The sequence below is a fragment of the Pantherophis guttatus genome, chromosome 2 (assembly GCF_059756535.1).
Source record: "Pantherophis guttatus breed Tessera chromosome 2, ASM5975653v1, whole genome shotgun sequence".
Lineage (NCBI taxonomy): Eukaryota > Metazoa > Chordata > Lepidosauria > Squamata > Colubridae > Pantherophis > Pantherophis guttatus.
Genome location: NC_142064.1, coordinates 107,843,549 through 107,860,283, shown reverse-complemented (window position 1 = coordinate 107,860,283; position 16,735 = coordinate 107,843,549). Strand labels below are relative to the sequence as shown.

At 38.1% G+C, this 16,735-nt stretch overlaps 1 protein-coding gene across 12 annotated transcripts in view; it reads left to right on the top strand.

Annotated features, from left to right (window-relative positions):
• Positions 1-15,958, top strand: part of RIMKLB (ribosomal modification protein rimK like family member B) — a 95,944-nt gene extending 79,986 nt beyond the window's left edge. Inside the window, exons 7-13 of one of the 12 annotated variants that reach the window (XM_087888434.1) lie at positions 1,711-1,856; positions 6,180-6,363; positions 6,708-6,773; positions 8,132-8,289; positions 14,115-14,211; positions 15,447-15,518; positions 15,773-15,958. In XM_087888434.1, the coding sequence (XP_087744560.1) occupies positions 1,711-1,856; positions 6,180-6,278 (245 nt within the window). In that variant the 3' untranslated portion in view covers positions 6,279-6,363; positions 6,708-6,773; positions 8,132-8,289; ... (1 more) ...; positions 15,447-15,518; positions 15,773-15,958. Of the gene's footprint in view, positions 1-1,710; positions 5,803-6,179; positions 8,290-14,100; positions 15,519-15,772 lie in introns of all 12 variants that reach the window. The other 11 variants (XM_087888429.1, XM_087888432.1, XM_087888428.1 and 8 more) reach the window with 11 other exon arrangements.
• The last annotated feature ends 777 nt before the right edge of the window (positions 15,959-16,735 follow it).

Below are 16,735 nucleotides of genomic sequence, written 5' to 3'. Positions count from 1 at the left end.
GATCGACCGTCAGAACTGGGACCGTCAGAGCCATGGTTCTGGCGATCCCAGCTGAGTTGCAGGGAACTCAGCTGGGATCGTCAGAGCTGGGATCCTCAGAGTAAAAGGTAAAAACCTTTTTTCCTTTTACGTGGTTTCTGGCGATCCCAGCTGAATTGCAGGGAACTCAGCTGGGATTGTCAGAGCTGGGATCGTCAGAGCTGGGATCGCCAGAGCCATTTAAGGCTCGTCAGAGCCTTTCGGGCTGGTCTGCCTGGTTACAGGAGAACGACACCCGGCGTATAAGACGACCCCCGACTTTTGAGAAGATTTTCATGTGTTAAAAAGTCGTCTTATACGCCGGAAAATACGGTACATTATTTCTGCAGTTTCCTTTTGGATCATTCTCCCAATCATTTACTATAGTTAAAGAGTAGATAGGCCATTTTATGTGCTGAGCCAACATCATGCAATTTCACATGGTATAATCACCAGAGCCTTTTTTTAATATCAACATCCTAGAATATTAAATCAATCTCACCGCAAAGTCTTACAAAAACGTTAACTTTCTCTACCCTGATCATGAGAATTTGTATAAGTACCAGCCAGGCCATCCACGCCCTGATGCCTGCCTCGCGGCAATGCAGCAGGAGCCCACATGGTAGGCTGGTGCAGGGCACATGGAGCAGCATCACCCTCCCACCTCGCCTCATGGCTGCAGCACCAACAGATCACTCGGCCTCCTACTCCATTGCAGCTGCAAGCAAGCAGAAGAAGTGGCCCGACGGCCACACAGAGTCCTGCTGGAGCCGCTGCAGCAAGGTGAGGCAAATGTAGGGGTGTGCATGGCCTGGCTGCAGGGGCCCTGAGATAAGCCGGTGCGGGGGCATGGGGCAGCTCCACCCCGTCTGCTTTACGGTGGCAGCACTGATGTGCCGCACGGCCTCCTACACCACTGCGAACAATCAGAAGAAGTGGGCCTCCCATACATAGGGGAAAAAAATAAGACACCCTCTGAAAATAAGCCTTAGGGCTTATTTTGTGGCCCAAAAGAAAATAAGAGCCGGTCTTATTTTCGGGGAAACACAGTACATTGAAACTTCATGAGACTTCTAGTATTAGTAATTTTAAAAATTGTTTTTTTTTAAATTGGTTTATATGGTAGTGCAAGTGCCTTGGTATCTGGAGATGCCACACTATCTTTGTACTAGTAATAGTCATTTCTTCTATCTGGAAATTAACACTCTGAAATGGCCTATATTCTGGATCAATTCTCCTCTTTGTGGCCTTGTTTCCAACGTTGATACTATTTCATCGGCTTTCATAAGTGTTCTATATTCCTATTTTATTTCATTCAGTCCTTTATTTCATCTCTCTGAGATGAGAGTGGGGAACAAATGCATGGTGAAACACAGGTAAGCCTAACTGTAATTGTGAATCAGTTAAATAAATGGTATGATTGAAAATAAAGATAAATAAAGAAGATATATTAGCCTCTATTGGTTACCTTCTTATTCACCCATCAAAGTTTTTCTAGAGCGCATTTAGTTTTAACACTAGCAATTAGATTCCTTTTTTTAATTTAAAATGGAAAATCCTCGCAAAATTTCTTAAATACCATAATAAGCATTAAAATATCATAGCACTCTCTGTGGCTCATGTAGGTTTATTGATTGAGAATTTGAGTTGGAATACTATTGTACCCTGATTTAGCTTTCTTCCTGTTACTAGGTGGTATAGGTATGATGTGCTCACTCAGTGAACAAGGGAAACAACTGGCAATCCAAGTTTCTAACATCTTGGGGATGGATATCTGTGGCATCGACCTCCTAATGAAGGATGATGGCTCGTTCTGCGTCTGTGAGGCCAATGCAAATGTAGGTTTCATTGCCTTTGACAAGGCTTGCAATCTAGATGTAGCTGGTATCATAGCGGACTATGCCGCTTCACTGCTTCCTCCCGGTCGCTTGACACGACGCATGTCCTTGCTCTCTGTGGTATCCACGGCTAGCGAGACTAGCGAGCCAGAGCTGGGACCTCCAGCTAGTGCCACTGTCGACAATATGAGTGCTAGCTCCAGCTCTGTCGACAGCGACCCTGAAACCACAGAGAGAGAGTTGCTCACCAAGCTCCCGGGGGGGATATTCAATATGAACCAGCTAATAGCCAATGAGATTAAGCTCCTAGTGGAGTGATGCCACATGTAAATAACTATGACCAACTTTCTTGTAAATTTTTTTTTAAAATACAACCAACTTGTAGTGCTGTTTATTGGAAGCAGCTTATAGAGGTGAGGTGAGGGTTTTAACTTGGGGCTCAGAATCAAAACATGCATGTTCTGTGAATGCTGCTTTCCTATTAATCTTACAGAACATATGTTTAGTTGTTATTTTTAACAACTATTTTTCATTTGATAATACTTTGTTTAATACTCTGCATTGGGAAATGGAGGAAAAGAACTGGATAAGAATTGTTTTTGATAGGGATGCCATTATGATTTTTGAACTCATATGAAAATGTTTCATCTTCATTTATGCTATTTGTAATTTGAAAAGTTAATGCTCCAAAAGCACCTGTGAACAAATACTTTGCCAACCATCCCCTCACCTCATTGGAGCTCATTCCTATTAGTTATTATATGCCTTTTGCTTTATGTCCTATAGGAGTGGAGAGAAATTAGAACACCCATTTTTTATTTCATTCAGAGGTTCTAAATATCAGCATTTCTATCTATTATCAATAAGATCTGTAAAATTATATCCCTGGCAACAGTCCACAGTTGCCTCTGAAATTCTAGCCTTTAAGCAGTTTTACAGGGTGCAATATTGATTACTTCAGCATGAGCTTTTGAAATAAACCTGCAACTTCTGCCATTTCTGTATTGACAGATGTCCACATGCTTAGATTTAAAATCAAATTCGCTTTCCTTGAGAGAAAAAAATTACTATGTATCTGAATTTTAAAAATAATTTTAAAACCTTGCTTTAGGTCAGGATGGGGAGAAACTGTGTGTAAAATTCAGTTTGGGCCATTGATGGCAGAAGCGGCATGTTTTCTTTTGCACAAGAACTGAGATAAACAACACTGTTAACTTTTGGTGTACAAAATAATGTTTAATCCAATGTGAAAAAGAATAACACTAGTTTAAAACAAATGTGCATTGACTTGTATTTGTTAGTGTTTTAGTCCTTTTTGCAAGATATATGCTGTGTTAATGTTTCATTTTTAATACATGCTTGTCCAACACTTCCTTCTCCATGCCTACATCTTTAACAGGGGCCCAATTTGAAAAATACCTGTACTACTCAACATCACCACTAATAGTAACAAACTTATACAAAAATATCTGATGCCTAGAAAATATGGGAGGGGTGTGGAGGAGGGTTGAAACGGATGCAAATTTCAAAATTACATTTTGTAAATTTAATGTGTCACTATTATTGATAGAAGGCATTAAAATCTAAAGTGGTCTGATTTACAAAGGATAAATCCTGAAAGAAACAAGCAGGTTTTGGTTTTGGGAAACACTTTGCCAGTAAGGCCCAGCCAGAATGGGAATATGATTTAAGGCCGCCAGTGTGTGGATCTCAGGCCCCTTTGTATGTGTCTGTATTTTGCTTTGTTTTTGTCATTAATTTTTGTCTGTCCAGTTCGTCAGTCTTTTTTCCAGAATGCCTGATGATCTCCTCTCCCAGTCCATCCCTGATACTTCTGGCTGTGCATTTTCTTATTAAATTTGATAAAAGAACCAAAACAACAGCTTTGGGTCTGTTTTAATGGCCTCATCTTCCTCCTCCTCACCCATTTCTCACTCATTTATTTACTTTGGGTATATACCATATTGAAATTATAGAAAAATGTAAATAAAATCCTGTTACTTTAAAAACAGCCATCCGCAACACGACACAGTAGAATATTTGTAACAGCAAGTTGGCTTATGAAAGGGTTTTGGAGGATGGGCAGCTTCTGTGTGTAGGGTTATTTTGTCTCAGTGCTTCAGAACAACAATTTACCCTCCAGGGCTCTGAGCTTCATTCTACTAGCCAACTTCACCACTCAACTGTTTTAACTTTCACTTCGGTATTAAACATCACTTGTGAACACTTTACAGAGACACTAGAAATAAATAGAAAACTATTAGCTTGCTTTCATGAAGGTTAATCATGCTTATTTGTACAGGTTTTTAAAATGCAATAATAACATTTTTGTAGAATTAAACATTGTTAAAAACAAAATACAAGAATGATTGTTGGCATTGGCTGATGAAGCAGAAACGATATTTTAGCGTGTGTAGGTTTAAGAAAATACAAAGGTTTCTATTTTAAAAAAACTCAGAAAAAAGAAAAACCCGAAGTAGCTTTCTTTCCTTCTGCTTTGTGGCCCTTCACCCCTTTGTTAACTAGACATGTGCCTTCTAAAATACAGGTTTCTTTAAAAGATTGCACATCTTTCAGAAATATGAGCAAAGAATTAACCTTTGTTAACTAGCAGAAAAATATTGCAACATTTACAGGAAACAAAGTTGATGCCAGAAGAAGCTTGACAATTCTTTAATACTTCTGATTTGGGCTGTTTGAGTTTCTCCACTGTTTGAGAAAAACAGTTTGTGACAAATGTTTTTCACATGAATTTTTTTCAAAATGTGTAGACCCAATTTACACCACTATAAATGCAATGGAATGACATACATTTTGTTTTGAATCATACACAATGGATACATTAAGGGATTTTATACTTTGGTTAATGTGTTGGCCATGTGATGGCCATGTGTGTGTTGTGGTTGTATTGGAAAGATGGAAAAGAGACTGAATAACGTTTGGGCAAAGAAAAGTCTCACACGTTGTTGAAATAGAAGTTGGCATTGCATGTCAAAATGACATAGGAAATTCTCTGCTTGAAAAAAATGGGGTGGTACATTCCCTCCTTACGTAATGTAATTTTTTTTAAAAAAATGTTGTAAAAGAAGTTTTAAAAACATTACTATTGGTAAAGAAAATGAATTTAGTTTCTAATAACTAGAGTTTAAGTTCTGTAGAGAGTAGTGCTACACATCACACTTCGCTGGAAAAAAATACTGAGAAGTATATTAAGAGTACCAATATTACTTAACATAATTTGAAATGAACAACTAGTAAAGCAGAATTGAACAATTGGGAAAAATAGAAGCTGTAGTGAATGTCAGCATTCAAATGATACCAAGTTTGGATGATAATGATGGAGTTTAATGAGTACTGTATGTTTTGTTTGTGCTTTTATTTTACAGATGCTATGTTTATACTTTTTCTACTGTATAGAATTACAGGTTGTATTTGTAGCTTTGTATCTCCTCAGATTTTATATTGTTGATAAAACTTCTCATTCTGGAACACTTTGGTAGAACATTAATAACAGATGTTGGGAGGACAACATATTTGTGGACTATTTTTGTTGTTGTTGTGTTCCACCAAACTTTCAACCTGTTGGATCAAACTACACTGACTTTGTTCAGCAATTTACCAAGAATTTATTTAGAAGATATGCCAAGAAAAATGTTTTGAACCTGTGAAATTTGGAAAGAAAAAAATAAAAGACAGTTTTAGAAGTGCTGCATTGGACATGTACCAGACTTGATGAATACTGTTTTAAACTTCATATCCTCCCAGTTAATAAAAGCAGAGCTCAAGTTGGTTAAATGTATAAGGGTTTAAACTATGTAAGATGTATCAATATGTACAATTCTTTCTCATGGCTCACTCTTTTTGAGAAGGTTTATGAGCTATTTGGCTGGTGTGAGACTCACGACCCACTCCTGTTCTCTCTATGGAATTGTAGGTGCTCAGACAGGTAACCTCTGCTGCTACTGTCTCTTTCATTTTTAATTTTTCACTATTCTAGGAATTTATAAAGTACTATAGAATTTATGACAAAAGGTTATATTTTTGCTTTCTTTTTCTTTTTAATATATATTTGAGTGTCTTGATATTGGAGGGTGAATTTTGGGATGTTCTGATGATGGCTTGGACCATCATTGGCAATTTCTGTATCCCTAATGTTACAGTTTTCAGTTGAATGACTTTTATTTGTTTAATGCATTGTCAATAACTTGATGTTTTGGGGTAGGAATTTGTAACATTTAAGGAATCACTGTGTAGTACATACTACTTTTTTCTGAATGTTCTAACAATTCACACTTTCTTACTGTTCTTTGCAAAACTTTTCAGGAGCCAAAAAAGTCAAACAATCCAGAGAAAAACTTCCCTTCTCCCCTTTCTGGTGACAAGAGAGAGAGAGAGAGAGAGAGAGCTTGTGAAAATCCTTGAGAATGTTCCTCCCTAAACTTCCCCCCCCTGTGGTAAAACAATAAACGCAGCAGCCCGGTGGCATCCAATACCAACCCCTTGGCAGGTAACTTTCAGCTCTTGATCATCCCATATTAGCTAACACTGCTTTCCTTTTTTCTCTTCCTCAGTCATAATATGATTATTGCTGTAAAAGAATGAGTTTTAGGAAGCAAATGGTATTTCTTTTCTTGTTCTTCATTTTGTGTATATTTAGCAGAATTAGACTTTAAAGCTTATTGTGATCCATGTGTTCAAGTAGGATCACAGCAAGAGAAAATTTAAGCAGTGTGCAGTGACAGAAAGAAGGGATGGGATGGTATGTAACTTCACAGATTCTGCCATCTCGATCTTCCCATGTACCTACCTCTTCTTGCTGCCCCTTCCCCCAATATACGTTCTTGGCTTAAGTTTTACAGGGCTTTGATGCTTTCCAGGGGCACAGTCAGCACAAAACTAATCGGCATCAATTAACAGGTACGGAAAATAGGAGTAAAAAGTTTATATAATTTTCTATTTCTTATAGCAGGGCTTGGGTGGAGGGCATTGTGTACTTGCAAAAATTCAGAGGGGGATTTTATTTCAGGAATTTTCTATATGTGTTGCTCAGTATACTGCTATTTATTAGTAATAATGAACAATCTGAATAATTTCTTAATACTTTACTTTTGGTTTAATATTCAAATATCTGCATAAACATATGACAGCAGTGACATAATCAGTGGTAGAAATGATGGCTAATATGAAAGAACAAAATATTCCAGATGAACATCCCCCAAATAATTTTGCATGGGAGCGCACACATGTCTTATTACAAGAAAAGTGTTTTCTTTTGTCAGGTTAACTTTATAGTTATATGGCTTTGAAATTTAAAAGTGCCAAGATATTCTGCTAAAATAGATTAAGATAGGTTAAAAGCAGTATTTTTTTATGTGGAAGATTTACTATTATTTCTATAACTTCTATTTTTCACGAATACTTAGTTTCTCACAGACATAGCAAACATTTTTGCAACTTTATTTGAAACAAAAATGGTTGCTCTTCAAAAGTCTTATAAAATTGTCTTCCCTGTTATTTTTGACCCAGAGGCATTGCGTAAAGAGAAAAACATTAGATTAAAATTCGCTGTTGAACAGACTTTTTTTTCCTTCTCTTGCCAATTTTTAGACTTTTTGACACAATCTGATTCCTACTGCAATTCTTGTGACTTGAAAAAGCTAAACAAGAGGAAGGATAATATTGCAAATTGTTCCTTAAAATTGTCAACACTCATGCAAATTAGCAGTTGCTGGAATTGGGGGGAGAAGTGGAAAAGTGATATTAAAGCAATAGGATGCTGTTCAACAATATCAAATTTTCACTTTGCTTGCACTAAAAGGGCAATCCAATAAGGCAGACATTTGGCACTGCCCAGAGTTCCAGCTTTCAGGAAATGGTGTTTTACTTTTTAATGTTCTATGTGAATTAAGTTTATGATTTGCAGAGTTTGGTTAGAAATATACCGGTATTTGGGAAAAAAAATATGGTACTATGAAAGAGGAAAGTAATAACTAGGTATGCTTAGTGCAACAGAAGATCTTTTGTGTTGAAATGTGATGGTAACGTAACAGAAGCATCTGGTGGCATTTGTATTTTTAATCTGCCATGTAGTATCCATCTGTAAGGATACCTCCAAAGTTTATTATTTTGGTCTTCTGTCCAATATTTTTCTGAAGGAGATGGGAGGTATGGGAGGAAAGATTGTAGTGAGCTTCATGCCTTTAAAGGATCCCCATTGTGTGGTTTTTCTGTGAGCTGAACAAGAACTTCTTCTATATGCCCTTGTGCTGCAACAGAATAATAAAACTGGTAGGTGGCAGCAGAAGAAGGAGATTATACAGATGGCACCCGAGAACAGAGAATGCTGCCATGTGGGGAGAGATGGATTCCAAAATATTAGCAGATGTAACGTGCAAAGATGAGAGACAGCTTCCTTGACTTGTTACTCTGCATGGTGAGTCTGACCCTTGATCAGTTCTTATTCACCATAACGGATATGTTAAAAGCACATTTCTGTTTAATCTGGAATGCTGACTAAGGGAGCTGACAGATTTAGGTATTTCTCTTAATTTCATTATCACTTTCTTAAAACAAGTTGAAGGCCATTATTCTCAACTTTTTTCCTTTAACAACTACATCCTTATGTTAAATATACAAAAGTGATGTTGTAGATTAATTATCACTTTCTTCTATCCTGCATTGATTCTATTCATGCACATAGAGATGAAGCTGTCACTAAGGATGGGAAATACGTTTATAGTGTGAATAGAATGGGAAATGAAGCAATTTCTTAGGAACACTTATCTCCATTTATTTGCCCAGAGGTAATATACTGTGTAAAACAGAAAAGTAGGAATAGTTTTCATTAAGAAGAAAATTTCAGCATCTAAATAAATGTCAAACAAAAATGTGTTCTCTAAAAAGTTCAAAATTAATTTCCTTTGGCTCTAATACTTTCTTTCTGGCCTTTTCAAAATCATGCTTTGAACCTCCCAATTTTTGAGGCTTATTAGAAATTAGTTTTAGCACTGCAAAATTGTGAATCAGAACATTTCTTTTAGCTGTTGATCATAGTGTAAGAGGAATATCATGCTTAATCTCAGAGTTGTGTATTAAGCACAGTGTAAATCATTCAGTATCTCATAATTTGAAGAACGTTCTGTGGCATTAACAATAATTTCCTCACAGGTGAATTACTGTTATAATTGTAGGAATCACTGGTATCTAAGCAGTACTTCCATTTGTAGGAAAGATGTCCTAGGAGGAGCAATTTATTTGTGGTGCCATATATGTGAATGTGGTATACAGTTTGACAAAGTATCTCAGGAATTTTATTATATGCAAAAGAAGAATGTAAAGAAAAGAGGGAGGGAGGGTAGAAAATAGAAAGAAAGAAGGAAAGAAAGAAAGAGAAAGAAAACAGAAAGAAAGACTCACAAAGGAATATAAGAGATTTGTATTGTATTAAATGCTACATTAGTAGCATTAAATGCTACATTAGTAGTATTTAGGTAGAAGTTTCCTGTTTTAAATGTTTTAGGCCCAGTACTCTTCAGTATCTTCATAAAATATTTAGATGAGGGAATAGAAAGGGAATCTTATTGTTGGGGAAGTGTTGTCAAATCTGCAAACAACATTAAACTGGCAGGAATAGCCAATATCCCAGAAGATAGGATCCAGAAGAATATCAACAAACTTGAACACTAGGCCCTGTCTAACAAAATGAAATTCAGTGTAGAGAAAAGTAAAGTCCTATACTTAGGCAAGAAAAACCAAATGTACAAGTACAGATTAGGTGAAACTTGGCTCAATAGCAGTAACTGCAAGAGAGATCTTGGAGTCCTAGTGGACAATCACTTAAATATGAGCTAGCAGTGTGCAATCCTAGGCTGCACTAACAGAGGGATAGAATCAAGATTACGTGAAGTGTTAGTACCACTTATAAGGCCTTGGTAAGACCACACTTGGAATATCGCATCCAGTTTTGGTTATCACAATATAAAAAAGATGTTGAGGCTCTTGAAAGAGTGCAGAGATGAGCAATAAAGATGATTGGGGACTGAGGCTAAAACATATGACGAATGGGGTTTGCGACAACTCGCCACAGCCAAATCACTGTGGTCAACTCGCCATGCCCAACTCGCTATGGGACAATTCGTCACGGAAGAAAAGTTACATTTATATCAAAGAAATAGTGGAATAGAATAATTAGAGAAAGGATGCCAAAGGAGGGACAAAATGAAATGTGAACAACAAAAATTAAAATGATTTTTAAATTATTTTAAATAATTGAATTGTTGAATTGTCCTGCAGTGAGTTGACCCACGGCGAATTAGTTGTGGTGAGTTGTCCCACCACAAATTGGCCATGGTGAGTTGGCTGCGTGAATTGGCCATGGCAAGTTGATCGTGGTGAGTTGGCTACAGCAAGTTATCCCATTCTGTGAAGAACAGTTGCAGAAATTGGGTATGTCTAGTTTAGTGAAAAGAAGGGACTAGGGTGACATTATAGCAATGTTCTAATATTTGCTGCTACAAAGAAGAGGGGGTCCACCTATTTTCTATCACATCAGAAGGCAAGACAAGAAGCAATGGTTGGAAACTAATCAAGGAGAGAAGCAATCTAGAACTAAGGAGAAATTTCCTGACAGGGAGAACAATCATCCAAGGGTATGGCTTGCCTTCAGGAGTTTTGGGTGCTCCATCACTGGAGGATTTTAAAAGGAGACTGGACAGCCATTTGAAATAGGGCAGTGATGGCTGTGCTGTGATGGCAGTGATGGCTAACCTTTTTGCCATTGTGTGCCAGGAGAGGGGGGGTGCTGCCCACACCCATAATTCTATGCGCTCTGCCCTGTGCATGCACGTGTAACCCCGCTCCCTCCCCCCTCCAGCTCCTGGCACGTGATGGCCCGGTAGGCCCGTTTTTCTTTCTCACCTGGCTCCAGATCCTTTATGCATCTAGGAAGGGCGAAAACAGCCTTTCCCACTCGCTCGGAGGCCTGAAACGGCCCATTTCCCAACTCCCAGTGGGACAGGAAGTAACGTTTTTTGCTGTCCCCAGCCTCCAGAGCCTCTCTAGGAGTTTAATTCAATTCCCTGACTTTCTTAACTTAAGTTTGTACATTTACATATATACAGGATTATTTTCAGCTTGGGGCCCAAGTCATTGTTTGGGTAAAGGTAGAATTAGAATTGTGTTTAAAAATAATTTTATATTGGGCAAGTTTGGTATTTTCAAATATTTGTCATTCTCTTTTGCTCTTTGAAAAATCCCATTTTGTCTTCTACATTTTACAAAATACACCCCAAAATATACAGTGTTTCTTTGAGAATAAAAGCAAATAGATAAGACTAATAGGCTAATGATAAATAAAGCACCATAGCTGGTAATGGAATGGCAAAACAACTATTAAAATCTAAGTGAAAGAAAATAACAGGATAGGTTCAACCAGACATAAACTAGAGCTACACCTTTTTGCCAGCATCAGGTCCAGTCAGAACTTTTTCACTAATTGAGTGTTTGTTCCAGCAGTCTCATTTCCCACCTTTTCAGGTATCATATTTTAAAAATATAGTTGATCTCTGTAAAAGCATTTTTAAATTAGTACAATTGCTCCATGAGAGCAATTTCGTGGGAAAGAGTCATGTATGGGGAGGCAAGGATTGACTTCATCTTGCCTTCCATGCTACAGTTTGCCTCTTGCAAATGCTCACATGGCAAAAAGATTTTGAAAATGTTTCATTAGTACTTTATCCTTTTCTCTCAGACATATCAAAAATTAACAGGCAGAATGACAGTATGTGCCAGCTGTCACCACTTCTTCTCCACTGATTTGTAGCCCTGGACAACACTACTCTGAGGAAATGTGGCCCTGAAAAGAGGTGATTTCCCAGTTGCACTCTGATAGGTCTCAGGGTGATCATAATGAATCCACAATCATCCATTGGACTTTTTGGTCACAATGCCTACCCTCAAGAATACTGTACCCACAAGATGAGATTCCAAAACACTGAAGATCTAGATGTGCTCCAGAAGATTAAATGGACCATGAGATGTTATTGTTGAATGTTTATTAGAATTATTGTATAATCCATTGTAGGCTTTTAGGCTTTTATTGATATTGGTTTTTGTATTATTTCTGGTATGTTGTTAGTTACCCAGAGTCACATCTGCAAGATGGGCAGACATAAAAATCAATACATATATAATTAAAAGGTTTTTAATATTTCCCCTAAGTCCTATATTGGAACTTGCATTCAAGTAAAATGTTGCAAGTTTGTCTGAAGTGTTTGAATTCCTCAGGTGTCAGTTCTCTATCCTGACCATGTTGATTGGGTGTTGAGAGAAATATTTCCTGCTATTTTAAGTGTTCAATTTTACTTCACCTAGTTAATATTTTGCAGAAAAACAACTTTCTTGATCTGGAAGACCTAAGTACCTCAGTAAGATTGGAGGCATTTGCAGTTCCTTGAAGGAGGCAGCAGATAGACCCTTATCTATAGATCAAACATTTCTTTTTGGGATAAAAATAACTGAGTAGACTGTGGCAGTGGAAATGTATTGATGGGATTTTTTTTTTCCAGTTTAGATTAAATCATGAATTATGTAGATTCTAGTAATGTTATGGGTGAGAACAAAAGCTCAGTTAAAATGAAGTACTTTGGGGCAAATTTAAGCTAACCAGAAAGATAGTATTCAGCCTGTGCAAATTTGGGTAACACTTGAAATGAATTAGATTAGCATAATGATTAAAAACAGGACATTTTTTGATATGTCAAATAGCAATGAGATCTGTGATTCTGATTCACAGTTTCTGAAATTCAGCTTACACTTCCTATAATTACAAGCGTCTGCATATTTTGTAGTAGTAGAAATGTGCTTTCTAGCTTCAAACACAAGGAAAGCTTAAATCACAGAACCACAAGGAAAATAACAATGTTGGGCTGAGGCTGAGAACTGGACCCAAGATTGTAGTAGTAGTTAATTGTCCTGGAGTAGTTTGTTTCAGTTTATTTTCTAATTCTATTGTGTATCAAAAAATTAACTTACTTTTTAGTGGGAATATTCTTTTTATGGCATTAAAAATGCCTACTTGAGGGAATAGTTAGAATCTGTAAATAGATAGTCCTCAATTTTCAATAGTTCATTTAATGAATGTTCAAAGTTACAACAGCACTAAAAAAAGTGACATGACTATTTTTCACACTTACAATCTTAGTAGCATCCCCATGCTCATGTGATCAAAATTCAGATGCTTGGCAACTGGTTCATACTTATAACTGTTGCTGTATCCCAAGGTTATGTGATCACTTTTTGCAACCTTTTGACAAGCAAAATCAGTGGGGAAGCCAGATTCACTTAACAACTGTGGCAAGAAGGGTCGTAAAATGGGACAAAACTCATTTAACAAATGTCTCACAACAGAAATTTTAGCCTCAATTGTGGTCGTAAGGCAAAAACTTATCTGTATATAGTAGAAAGAATGACAGCATATTTTAGCCCCTTTGAAGGGGCTTTTTAAGGCTTCTGAACACAGCTCCTCCTTAGACGTTCTCAACACAGGGCAGGACTGTCTGTATTTTTCATGTCAAATCACACAAACCTATATCCTTAGCTCTCTAGAGGTTGGGAATAGTCTGATCTGCCCATTCAAGATCCAGTTGTGGAACAACAGACAGCTATTCTGAATTGGTGTATTATGATCTGAGTTTGAGGATGGATTTGTCCAAAACTGAATCCAATCCTGCTCTTTTGGCTCTGTAGTATGGCATTTGATATAAACACTTGAAAGATTTATTTAAGCTTGGTTGCTATAGTGCATGATTTGCAGCACAGTAAGTAGAAGAATGATTAAGAAGCAAAAAGTAGGTGAATACAAAACATGGCATATTTGTACCACCAATTCTGCATTATACAAGCAGGAATCTATCTTGAATTACCAAATTCATTTTGGAATGAGCCTCATCTGGATCCAAGAATTATGTTGTTTTTCATAAGCATCTTAAAGGAAGATTTGTGGTAATTTATAATACAATTTGTTTATTTTTATATAGCCCTTTGGGCACAAAGGAACCAATGTGTAATTACTTAAAATAGTTGCTTTTGCAACATTTTAAAAAGTAAATTCTGAAATCCAGGTGTATCCTTTTTTCTATCTAAAAGCAAAGAAGAAGAAGAAGCAACTTCATAATAAGGGTCCCAGGTGGAGTATGTGGCAGGCAATATGTAAAATGATCAGTTACCTTGATGTTTCCCAATACAGATTTTACCCTGCAGGTCTGTAGAAAAGGAAGTGGGAGAAGATAAACATCAGATCTCCTCTGCAAAAAACAACTTCCCAACCGTGCTATGCAGCTTTTCAAGAAGGACACAGGTCTATCAAATTTATAGCTCTGTTGTAAAGTAACGTATTCACCTCTGGATGACTTTGCAAGCAAAAATAATGTGTGTCATTCCATATCTTTATTTTAAAGGGAAGAATGAGTAAAGATACCCAATTGTTCCCTCACATGAGCAGCAGAATTTACCACTGCTGAGGGTATTTTGATATTACCATATTTCCCCGAAAATAAGACAGGACTTATTTTCTTTTGGGCCCCAAAATAAGCACTAGGGCTTGTTTTCAGGGGTGTCTTATTTTGCAGCTGCCTGCCCGCTCCCTCCCACCATCTGCTTGCCCGTGGCAGCTTACAGGGCTTCCCAGGGCAGACACACTTTTTGCCCAGACAGAGAAATGACGGAGACTTGAAACTTTGCCTGCTTGCAAATGGGATGCTTTGAAACGGAGCTAAGCATGTTGAATTCGCCTGCCTACCCACCCTCCATGTCTCTGCCTCTGCCTGGCTCTACCACGTACTTTTTGCCCAGAGGGAGATGAATCTTCGGGTGCTTGCAAATGGGATGCTTTGAAACAAAGCTAATTGCTTCGTCTCCCTCTGGGTGAAAAGTGCACAGCAGAGCCAGGTGGAGGCAGAGGCATGGGGTTGGTGGGGAGGCAAGGAATCCCAATGCGCCACCCACTCCGTTCCATTGTCTCTCAGCTTGCTTGCAGTCGTGCCAGGCAGGCACTCATGCAGGGCATCGGGATTGCCTTCCTCCCACTCCCCCATGCCTCTGCTTCTGCCAGTGCCACTGCACAAGCCTCCCATGAGCCAGGCAGCCACGCAGCAAGTCCGGATCATCTGTCTCTCCCCCCTTCCCGCCTCTGCCTCTGCACTCAGACCTATCTGCGCTGTTCCAAGGGGCCAGCGGGCTGCAGCTACTTCCGGACACTGTTGGCCCTGCGCACTCGCCATCTCTTATGCTGGCCATACCCATCCCTGGGCTTATTTTTGGGGTGGGCCTTATATTAGGCCCACCCCAAAAAATCAGGCTAGTGCTTATTTTCAGAATGGGTCTTATTTTCGGGAAAACATGCTATTAAAGAGATGAGCATATTTGCCATGTGCTTCCAAAGGTCTTGCAAGCAAACTGCTTCTCTCAGAATTCTATTTTGTTTCAGTTGGCAATTTCTGAGAAGAACTATGGGAATGTCAAGGAAACAGATAATATTAATTTGTTCTGAAATCACTTATCCACATTTTTCTTTTCTATTAAATATTTTCACAGGACTCTTTGATGCTATAGGTCAGCAGGCCAGAGATGCAAGCCAGAGACTGCAATTTTTGTACTGCGGCCCAGGTAATGCAGGACTAGGAGGCAGTGGCAGCAGCATGCTCTTACAATCAGTTTTTGCTCATAAACTCTAATTGTGCCTTTCCACCCCCAATATTAAAGAATCATCTTCAAGGCTAATTGCTGAGTCTCTATTGGCCACCAGTGAAGCCAACTACTCGGATGGTTTTAGTGATGCTTATATTTTCATTTCCCTTTAAGTTTTCCCTTAGTTATCTTATATTGTCCTGACCATTTCTCTTTCTGACTTATTTCTGTAGGTTTTATGAAGAATCAAGCATCATTCCTTCCTCCCCTTTTAAGAATTGTGTTCCTTGCCATTTTGTTTCTTCAGTTCTAAAAGGAATGAATCGCGATGCACAATGTCCAGTGCTGGAAAAATGACAGCAGTGTTAATGTATAGATAAAATGGAAGTTATTCAATAAAAAGTTAATTTTTAATTTGAGTGTGCAGTGTGTCAGGTATGCCTCCTTTCACAACTCAAGAAAGAAAAACCCCGACTCCCATTTCATAGAGAAAGGTACTTTTACTGAGTATGAACTGAATGCAACCAAAGAAAAGCAAGGTCTGAGGCAATAGGCGCGAAAATCACATATAGAAAGCATCCCCAAAACCCTCCTCCCAAGGGTCCAGTAAGGATTATCCAATCCACATCTCCCCAAGTGTCATGTGGGGTGCAGCTTCAGATGGCTCCATCCTTCTGGTATGCCAGGACGGTTGACCTTGACTTGTTATCAGAACGCCTTCCAGCTGCAGAGAAAGCGCTGAGAAAAACTTTCTCCACTTCACTCCCTGTTACAAGACATCTTTTTTTTTTCTTACTTTTTTTTTTTATTGCAAAAGTTTTACAATTACATTTTCACCCCTTTTCCCCACCCCACCCCCCCAAACTTCCCAACCTCCCTAACCCTCCCTAACCCTCCCCTCCCCCCAGACTTCCCTATAATATACTCATACTCATAAAGAATCCTAATATAACACTTATATATAAACTTGAACCCCTCCCTCCCCTGTATAATTTTTCTCTTTACCTCATTACATTAAAAAATTTCCAATACATTATTTTCAAATAAAAGCTATTTGATACTTTCTAGTTTGATATTTGTTCTGAATGTATTCTATCCACCTTTTCCATTCCCACTCATAAGTCTCTTGTGAACAGTCTTTTAAATATGCTGAAATGTTCGCCATCTCTGCAAAACTAGCCATCTTCAAAGTCCAT